General features: G+C 28.5%; 1 protein-coding gene and 2 pseudogenes across 2 annotated transcripts in view; 2 read left to right on the top strand and 1 right to left on the bottom strand.

The window, feature by feature from the left end:
• Positions 1 to 11,385, top strand: part of LOC149061078 (uncharacterized) — a 288,522-nt pseudogene that overhangs the window by 13,767 nt on the left and 263,370 nt on the right. The gene's annotated exons all lie outside the window — the stretch shown is intronic.
• On the bottom strand, positions 2,582 to 6,939 carry LOC149061089 (uncharacterized). Its single transcript, XM_089215409.1, has 11 exons — positions 6,932 to 6,939; positions 6,110 to 6,367; positions 5,617 to 6,014; positions 5,135 to 5,268; positions 4,753 to 4,975; positions 4,385 to 4,651; positions 3,920 to 4,294; positions 3,327 to 3,851; positions 3,114 to 3,208; positions 2,772 to 2,971; positions 2,582 to 2,684 (listed from the first exon to the last, which is right to left on the bottom strand). The coding sequence occupies exons 1-11, from the start codon at positions 6,937 to 6,939 to the stop codon at positions 2,582 to 2,584; spliced, it is 2,586 nt and encodes an 861-aa protein (XP_089071535.1).
• On the top strand, positions 6,941 to 8,374 carry LOC149061088 (uncharacterized; annotated as a pseudogene).

Genomic DNA, 11,385 nt, shown 5'->3' with positions numbered 1-11,385 from the left:
TTAGGATAACAAACGAAAACGCTAGTTATTGATAAGCACAATAACGACGGGTTGCTACCAGTTTTACCATTTACTAAATTATCCATTATACATATTTTCCATAGAAATAGTAAACTTTGAAAAAGTGAACATTACATGTGTGATGTGTCATGTACAACCAAAAACCATTTTATCCAGCAACGTCATTACCAAATTTACCATTGTACAGTACAATGAGGTGTATTAGAGCGTATACGGGAGTATACGGCGTATACTTATAACAATATTTATAAAGAAATGTGTATACGTGAAAAAAATATTCATTTTATAGGTATACGGTGGGTAAATGTTGAGTATAGGGTGAATGGTGACAAATAAAAAAGGATAAACTATTATATTAATTGTTTTTGAAATTTAAAATTGGATTTTTAAATTCTGTGGTTTAAAATTAAAAATAATATTTTATGATTGAATATTACTTATCAGGTCGTATACGGTATACAGTCTGTATACTCGTATAATCTAAGATTGTGGTTATTGTTACGGCTGTTACTGATAGAACTACGAACTTTGAATTTTTAAATATAAATTTTGTAAATGCATATTTGTTGCATATATTAATGATTTTTACTACATATTTGTTGCGTATTTTAATGATATAAGTTAATTAATAATATAGGTATATAAAGATAATATTATTATTTTTATTATTATAATTTAAATACTAAATAGTTGCTTTGGGGATTTTTTTACGGGGATTTTTTTTCCGGGGATTTCTTTTCCGGGGATTTTTATTCCGATTACCGAACTAAGATACTATGGACTGGGGGTCTATTCTCGAAAACTACGTGAGGAAAAAGAACGAGTAAAATGTACGTAATCCGCCATTTTTACGTAATGTTTCAAAATTTCGTATTCTCGAAACTTTTCGAACGAAACGTATACGTAAATATTCGTAATCGACGTTCGTCAACCTCTGTACGTAACGAATTGATCGTTTCGTATTAATTATCATACCATTTGTTATCTTATTAGTTTTTTTTATTGGTTTATTGTCAATTTGCGTTTATGAGTATTTAAATCAAAACATAAACCGTATTTTTTAAGTATATTATTACTATATACAGTTTTCAAATAGTTTAATATACGATATTATAATTTATTTTTTTCGGGACTTGGGAAAATGGCGCTTGAAGAAATTGTGCACTTGGAAGTCTTGGGAATGTTAGAGGAGGCTGAAATTAGAGCTGTAGGTAATCGGCCTAGGCAATATTATAATGCCAAAAATGTTATGGAAGGTTGGTTTGTCTAATAATAATAAATAACCTATAGTGTTTATAGCCTTCTTAGTTCATACCTACTTAATTACATTATACATTTATACTCTTTATAATTTATTATATTTTTAGAACTATCTGACCACCAGTTTCTAAAAAAGTTTAGACTCAGTAAGGCTTTGGTTCAGGAGTTAATAGATGTATTAACACCGTACATGATTGAACCAAATAGATTATCTTCAATCCCAATAAAGATAAAAGTCAAGTCATAATTATTTATTTCTATATTATTAATAATAATTTATTATGATAAAATGTTATAAATATTATTAGGTTTTGACAGCTTTGTGGTTCAACCGGTCAGTAAAGTGTCACAACCGGTAAGTAAATCATCGACGTAGAAGTCGCTAGATATGACACGTTTTAGATCTGGATCTTCAACTTCAGTGGCCAACTGCAACAGACACCGTGTAGAAAGAAAGGATGCAGCCTTTGTACCGTAAGTGACTGTACGCAACTCAAATTCCTTTAATGACTGTGCCGGAGTTTCTCTGTACCAAATTCTTTGTAACGAGTGATCCTCAGGGTGTATAAGTACTTGCCTGTACATCTTAGCAATGTCAGCTGTTATGACTATAGAATGCATTCTTAATCTTAAGAGGACGTGTCACTAAAACGTGTACGCGTGCAACGGCCGAGAGAATGCGCTATTAAGTCTTTTCACGATGCGCAAGCACGCGACGTTATAGCCACGCCCATTACTCAGTGCCACTCGCGCCCGTTCGGGTCACGAGTCTCGGGACCGCCGTTTATTATTAAATGAACGTTCTACCATGACATATCACGGTAGGTAATATAAAAGTTATAAACCTAAATGCCGATGTATTATTTTTATTATCCGCGCTTACCCAAGAACTATTCTTTTTAAATGTTACTGCTTACCTAATTTTATAAATCAATAAACAGATTGTCAAAAATATAATACAACATAGCTTGATTTGTATTTATTGCATTATTGTCTACTAATTCAAATATCTATATTAAATATATATTTGGGTAGTACCTAAATAAATACAGTGCAATCGAATTAATATTAATTACGTGTTTCATATTTTACATTCAAGTTATATTATTTTCCTTTTTTAAACATAATGATAGTAAATAATAATTAATGAAAATATATCGACATTTATACAAATACATGAAATGTTTCAAATCCTTATAACTATTAGCTTAAAAATAAGCGATATATATTTTGAAAATGTTAATCATAAAAAAATAAAAAAAACAATTTATATTATAGGTACTATAAATTCTTTTTTTTTTTAATGTTCTCTAAAATGTGTTTCGGCTCTAAAATATCTGACTTCAATAGCCGTTTGCCATACCGTGGATGAACCAATTCGGGCAAGACATTCCTTATAAAATCTGTAAAATACATGATTTCAAGTTACAAAATTCAAATATTATGTTATTTACAACTGTAGTTGGTATTTAGTTCGTATTTTTACTTACGTTTCTAACTGAGTTTCCATTTTAGAACTCCAAAAGTTTTTGTCGAATTCAACTACATCATAATGAAGCCAGTGTTCAGAATATACTACAAAATAGCATACCTTCCTCTTTGTTATTTTCAACTGCCCTTGCACTTGGTAGTAGTATGAACTATCTTTTTTTAGTTTCATTTTACCGTCTACAATGCATATATAAGGTATCTGTAAATTATAAATAAAAATCATAGATAGGTAGGTATAATATACTAAACATACGCAGTACGCACTATGTGTCTATGTATATGAAATCGCGCGTTCATGTTTATTTGTATCATAGTTTATAATAATTATTATTTTATTGTACCTTTTTGTTGTCGACTGCAACTTGGATATCAATGGTATCTTTTGTCGATAAAGGACATTTAATTTCAAGTAGAGCTGTATCGCCTACCAAACCATCTGCAGAAAATAAAATAGGTATATACTTTATACGTAGGTAAATACAATATATACGTAATTTACAATGTACATTATACAATATATACATAATATAATAATTATAATAAATCGTATTCACCAGGGCTAGCAGCTAAGTATGGTTTATCTTTGTCGATAAACAAACCACAATTTAAAACTTTAAAATTGGTTAAAGTTTCAAATTTCTTTCTAGCTATATCTTCCATCATTTTTCCATACTCCATCGCCTTGGTTGTTACATTTCCGTAAAGCAAATCATAAACAGTTCCTTTACATGATGTAGTTAAACGCATTTTACAAACTCTACCAAAGTTGGATGCAGTTAGGCGAATTCTGCGTTCAACTTGCCACGTTTGTGAATTCGATTGGTCAATTGTGTCCCTTTCTAACTTATCGATAGCTTCACTAGAAATTGATAATGATTTCATAAAATTATTTTTTTTTTCAACTATATCTCCAGGTGTTTCATAATCGTCTAATGGTTCAGCTAGTCCATAATGTTCATCGGGGCCAAAATTTTTTTTTCGTTTAGCAGTATATTTTTCTTTTTGAAAATGAAGCCTTCTTTTTTGTAAATTACTCAATTTACTTTCACGGGCTTTCAAAAATTGTTTACCAACTATTCCTATGTAGGTAAAAAAATTATAAACAATATAAAAATATAAATGTTTAAATAATGAAAAATATAAATACCTGGACTCTTCTTAGTAATTGTTTTATGTATTGATCTAATATATTGTCCTGAAGTATTAAAAGATACTACAGCAGCTTCAACACGGGCGTTGTATGAATTTTTTAGAGCGAAATTAATGCGTTTGCCAGCAATATGTTTGTTGATAATACTATTAAATTGCTCACATATATTATTATCAACATCTAGTAACAAACTTTGGGCATTTTCAACAACTCGATGGTAAATTTGTGATATTTCACTCATTAACCCACACTTTTCCGCTTCAGGTACAACATTTTGTTCACCGATTTTAGAACCATTACAAAAATACGATTCGCAATTTAAATGTTGCCCTAGTAAATGTGATGGTCCATTTTCAATATCCTTTTTTAAATCTAAAATTATTTTATTTTACTTATATTATTTTTACTTGTGATTAAAATATTTATTTGTGTAAAAAACCAAAAATTCATTTTATTAACTACCTTTAATTTTGTTTACTTCACTATCACATAGCGATTTTCTATACTGAATAGCCATAGTTATGGCTGTTCGAAATTTATTGCATTTTTGTTTCTGATTTAATAAATTACGTAAGTGCACTGGATATTTAGTATTTTTGGTTAATTGAGATATTTTTTGACCAAGATTTCTCAATATGTGGTTGCGACATTCAATTTTATCTACTAATAATTTTGGCCCATATGGTAAAGTTTGATGAAGTCGCTTACACACTGAACTGTCTCCATCCCCTAAACATAATATTATTTAGGTACAATAATACAGTAGGTTATACGTCATATAATAGTATGAAGTGTATTTTATGATATTATTGTGATTAAAGTAATCATACCTATAAGTTTATTATATATTAGACCATGCATTTCAATACTCTTCGCAAAACCTTCAGCTATAGCGTCAGCTTCCATACCAGTTGATGTTCCTTTCCAATTTAAAAAACAATTATGAGTTTCAGATATTGTGTTTTTGTTTTTTGAACGTTCGCATATTAAACAATAACGATTACGTATTCCAATGAATAAAATTTTTTTAGTTCTAAACCCAATTATTGTTGCCTAAAATGTAAATTAATAATGTAAGAGTATATATTCTTTTAACTATATCCTCTAAACTTAAATGCATAAAATAATACTATTTAGTCAGCAATATAATATATAATTATTATAAGTATATAATTTAGCAATATAAATTTTATAGAACTTATAGTATCTTACCACTCCAGATAACGAATCGTACTTAGTTTTATAACTTCGCTTACACCACGATCCGTCAGCTACTACAGTTATCATGGGCACTCCATCCGAATTTATATTACCATCTTCAATGGCTAACTTCTTTTCTTCTATTCCTAAATTAATGTATAGACGTACCTATAATAGTTAAAAGTCTACCCTGTTTCCGTGGATATACGGTAAATACCGGATATTATACCGAGTGATCAATTTAATGTAAAAAGACTCGTTTAAACTCATTAAAATTTAAATTTAAAACTATAAAAAAAAAATTTTAATATAATTATAATGACTGACGTCAAATGGATCACTCTGTACATATAGAGAACAGTATCTAGTAAGTACTAAGTTTAACGCAAATATAACATTTTTTTAGCACGCTACTGTATACATAATAAATTATTATATATAAATACAATTATTGTAAGATTTTTATAATTTTATATTGTAATAAATTATCATACCGGCTAGGTATATTTCATCCCACGCAGTTTTATTTATAATTTCACCAATATTTGATTGCAGTTTAATAAACACATTAGGTGAAATACACGGGACATCTATAGACGCTGAAAATTCATTCAGTTGTGTATGACCAATTCCAATTGCAATAGAACCACTAACTGCTGCTTTATTTACTCCTACATATTCAGTTTCACAAGTGTTCTCAGAGTCAATTTTTATTTTAATTCGACAAACTAAACATTTAAACAGCCAAGAACAAAAAAATCCTTTTCTGTGTTCAGAAATTAATTCCATATCTAAGAATGTACAGTCTAGCCCTCCCTTGTGTCTACAATTCAAAATTTGTTTAAATACAAAATTCATATCTACAATTCGACGACCACACAATTCTTTAGAACTAAAAAAATAATTAAAAAATATTTCGCAAAAATTAATTGACTTTTAAAATATTTATATAATATTAGTATAAAGTTGTTAGCAAAGATTAGATACCTTTCAATTTGCTCATTGGACATTTCCACAGAAAGTTGAGTGGAGTTTATAATAGAATTTTCTTGTTCAATTTCTATAAAGGTCGATTGAGCGAGTGGACTAATTTCTGGATATAAATTGAATGTACTGGAATTACTGTTGTTAATATAATTGTTGCCATTTTCAATACTACAATTTGACATGCCGTCAGAAATTTCAATCGCAGATATATCATTAAAACCCGGTATATCAGTCAGTATATCCACACCTGTCACTGTACTATTAAAAATGATTACTTATTATAAGTTATAACTAGGGGCCGGAATTATATTCTTTTGCATATTTTTTTTGAGGCTATGCAGTCAGACGGGGGTTCGAAATCTTTACAAATCATGAAGCCGGTTAATTAATGGCAAAAGTTTTTTTAGCATATTTGAGAATATTTCAAGATAAAAGAATATTTCGTACTATTAAGAATATTTGAGAATATATCGATTAATTTCTATAGACATTCGATATTTTTTGTTGCAGTGGCGTAAATAATAATAGTGTTATAAAATTGATACATTATATACGTATTATAACCATTAACCACCGTATAATGATATTTATGCTCTACATTAGTAATGTACTGTAATAGTCTGTAGTAGATAAGTGACTTATCTAAGATAACAAAATGGAATTATTACTAGGTACACTTCAAAAATAGCTAGCTCCAGGCGTTCGATTAGGTATTACTACATGAACCTACGGTACAACACTGCAGTGTCGCGTGTCGTGTAGTGTTGACATAGGTGGTATACATTATAGTTTCATTATATTTCAATAGTTACTTATTTTTACTTGTTCATAATGCCGAAAACACCATCAACTAAATTAAAAGATTTAATTTCACAGTGGATTCAACCATTAAATAAAAACAATATAAATTTTACAACTGATGGCACAACTCTTTTTTGTCAAGTGTGTAATAAAAATGTACCGTGCATTAAAAAGTCTCAGTTATCACAACACGTCGATACATTTTCACACCAAGAAGCTCAAAAACGTAAGTTAAACACTTCAAAACAATTGTTTTTATCAGAATCTAACTCTAAAAAAAATGTAAATGAATTTTATGAAGATTTATGTTTGAGTCTTGTTGCCGCAAATATTCCGTGGTATAAATTGCAAAATCCACAATTTCGGGCATTTTTAGAAAAATATACTGGCAAACATATACCCGATGAAAGTTTGTTAAGAAAAAATTATCTATCACATTGTTATAATAAGACTTTATCCAGTATAAAAAATGAAATAAGCAATAATAATATTTGGTTTGCTGTTGATGAGACAACGGATATAAATGGCCGTTATGTGGCGAATTTATTGGTTGGGATATTGAAGTCAAATCATCCGACTCGTTCTTTTCTCTTAACATGTAAAGTTTTAGAAAAGACTAATCATTCTACTGTGGCTCGATTTGTGAATGATGGGTTAAAATTACTGTGGCCCTTGGGCGGAAATGATGAAAAAGTATTGTTGATGCTCTCAGATGCTGCACCGTACATGGTGAAAACGGGACAGTCACTAGCAGTTTTCTATCCCAACTTAATCCATGTTACATGTGTAGCTCACATGTTTAATAGGGTTGCAGAAAGGGTTAGAGAAATGTACCCAGACATAAATAGACATAAACCTAACCTAACCTAACCTGAACCAGTACTAACCAGATGGGGAACGTGGTTGGAAGCTGCTATTTTTAACTGTAATAATTTCCAAGGTTTAAAAAAAGTTATTGAAGAATTAAGTAGCCAAAAATCCCCCAGTCAGTCAATACTTAAATGTAAATCAGTTTTTGACATAGAAACCATACAAAACGATCTAATATTTATTAAGGCCCATTTTCTTGTTCTCGTAACATCCATCAAAAGTTTGGAAAAGTCTAATGTGTCTCTTGTTGATTCGATCAATCTAATTGAAAATACAATTGGTCAACTTCAAAAAATACCCGGAGAAAATGGAAATAAAATAAAAATAAAAATTGATCAACTTCAACAAAAAAATCAAGGGCTCATCATTTTGAAAAACGTAGCTAAAGTTTTGAATGGAAATAATGAAGTTCAACTTATAGACAATTTTTCACCGGCTATGATTACTGATTTGCAAAATGCTCCCGTGACTTCAGTTGACGTCGAACGTTCATTTAGCACGTATAAAAACATACTAACAGACCGTCGTACAAATATGACACCGGAACATATGGAGCAAAATATAGTTGTTAACTGTTTTCAAAAATTTTCGTAATTAAAAATACCTTATTGTGATTAATATAATTTAAAAAAATCATTTATATCAGTTTTATATTATTTGCTTAATTTTGTTGCATATTATGTACCTATTTATATCAGTTTTTTTGTATTACGCGTTTAATTATTTTACATATAAAAGCATATTTTTAGTTCAAGAGAATATATTAATAAAAAAGCATATTTATGGCATATTTTATTATGATTTTTAAAGAATATTGGAAGAATATTTTCAACTTTTTAAGAGAATATTAGCATCTTATTTTGGCTATTTTAAAAGAATATAATTCCGGCCCCTAGTTATAACACTATAATAGCGTATAAATAGTTAAATATAATATGAAATATGTGTCAACCACATTATTATTTTTAAATAAATAATAATATTATATTATTTAACTAACTTTTGTATTGGAGAATTAAAGTCAGCATTAGAAGTATCCTGATCGATTTCTCTCATAGTACCTTCAGTACTAAATAGATAAAAAAAATAAATAAAAAAACAATATTACTATTAGTGGCGTAGAGTTCAGTTAAAAGTTTTTTAAGCTATTTATATATAATTGAACATTTGAACTATTCAATTTTTCTAATGTATTTTTTTTGCGAAATGGCGATAAAAAAGTTTAGGCAGTCTGAAAAATTGTATGAACATTTTTTTGAAATTTATATTGTACCGAAATCGTTTAAATTAACGATTTATCGTCTTTCACTTGATGTTAAGATTGGCATTCTCTTTACACAATTTTTTTTAAAAATTATTTCATTAATTTTTAGCTATTTATAGGCATCTGAAATCTTTCATTTTTTTTTTTTTTTATAAATTTCGATAAAAACATTTTGGTTGAGTCAAAACATTTGAGCAGAGTGAGTTCCCGGTTATATTTTTCTAATTACATATTGGTGTATAATGTATATTATAAAAATTAATGCGACAATTTCAAAATAATATCTTTATTATTTCAATCAATATTTCATTTTTTGTCTCTCTTGAAAAGTTATAAAAAGTGGACTTGTCCCCTTTCTGCTGTTAGCAATTCATATGGCTAATACTAATTTTATTTTTTTAAACACTATTTAAAATTAGTACTAATATAATACGAATTTATAAACATATCAATTTAAAACGTAAATAATCACCTACACGGCGCAACTGTGTACAAGTCATATAGTATTTTTAGAAACGAATTTAGTACATAGGTAAGGGTTCTACGACAATTGAGCGAAAGAAATCGAGCGAACGTAAATGAGCGAATGAAAAAGAGCAAATACAAAATACAAAATGAGCGAAAACATATAGAGTGAAAAAATAAATATTATATATAGGTTAATATATCGGAAAGAAAAAGTACATAAAGATATCGAATATTGTTATAAATTGACCACTCATGGTAAACAATTATTTGTTTTATAATATGACAGTATCGATGACTATGGTTTGTCAAACCAACGAATTATAATTTTTTGCACATCTGATAGTTTCAATTTGGAAGTTCATAAAAACCCTTCAAAATCAACAGACTTTAGTGGATATGCAGTTACATCAAATTAATAGTGGCATACGTTCCTCTAATAAAAAAAAATACAAAACTACCCAAAGCTATAATGTCAATGTATTTATTGATAATATGATAATTATAAAATATAATAATAATATGTCAAATATAATAGTCAAATTTATACGTCAACAATTACGAGTAAAATTATAAAATAAATGTAATAAAATATAATTTAGTAATAAATTTAAAATTTAAAAATCAATTTGTGGTGGCCAAGGATTTGCAATATTATTTAGTAAAAATTTGAACTTTTCTTCATCACGATAAGTATATTCCTCCACATAAATGTACAACAAGTTATACTACTACCAGCGTGACAGCATGGTTTTGACTATATGTCTAAGTGTCCTAAAAGATACCCAGCAAGTCTATAAAAATTACGATAAGTGCGATTGTAACGACACTGGAAAAAATAGAATTACAAATAGAATCGCGTATAAAACGGCCTCGCAATTATCTATAATATGAGGTAGTGGCGATAACGCATATTATGTGGCGCGCGGTAGTCGCGATAACGCACAAGTACCAAAAAACTATATATAATGATTTTGGGGAAAAATAAAAAAATATTGTTGACGATTATTATAATATTCCCACACTTCAATATTTAAAAGGTATTACGTATAATTTTTCATTGCAAGTATAAATTTAATTATTTATTTTAATTATATTATAATATTAAATTACCAAGGCCCGGTTTTTCAATATGATTTATTCGTCGAATAACTCAAGTTATTTGCCGAATAACAAAAATTTGTATTTTTCCGGTTTTTCAATATTGAAATAAGTCTTATTTGGAGAATAAATCACAAATAATTTATTTGGTCCTTTTTCTACCGAATAAGAACTTATTTGACTAATAACTACCAAAAATTGATATCTAATATCAAGAAAGAATATATTTGAGTATTCAATAATATTATTTAAATTCGTTGTGTCTTTTCTTTTGTCCCGTGTTCGTTAAAATTCTTTATACCTAATTACGATGATGGAATTATTGGTATTGCCGGTATTAGACATTATCGAAGATGACGATGTTGAAATTGTTGAGTTTTTAAATTATCAACGACGTACGTACACAATTCGTGTACGAATTAACCATATGGAGTTTTGGGATGATCAAGACTTTAAAGTTAGATTTAGAATCTCCAAAGAAGTAGTTATTGAAGTTTTAGGATATATAAATGAGCAAATATCTTCACAATCATATAGGTGATTATCTATACAATAATAAAATAATTGGTATATCAAATGTTGTATTCTGTAATTTGTAAATGTTAAAATTATTTTAGAAATCATGCCGTAACATCCATAAACAAACTGCTTTTAACTCTACGATTTTATGCTACTGGAAATTTTCTAATAACTGCTGGAGATTTTTTGGGAGTAAGCAAAACTACATCATCATTAATTGTTCGTGATGTCAGTGTTGCATTAGCAAGACTGCTGC

The sequence above is a fragment of the Diuraphis noxia genome, unplaced genomic scaffold, assembly GCF_037042655.1.
Source record: "Diuraphis noxia isolate RWA-SAM2 unplaced genomic scaffold, SU_Dnox_SAM2 contig0001, whole genome shotgun sequence".
In the NCBI taxonomy this organism is placed as follows: domain Eukaryota; kingdom Metazoa; phylum Arthropoda; class Insecta; order Hemiptera; family Aphididae; genus Diuraphis; species Diuraphis noxia.
Note: the sequence above shows the minus strand (reverse complement) of the source record. Positions and strands in the feature narration are given on the sequence as shown.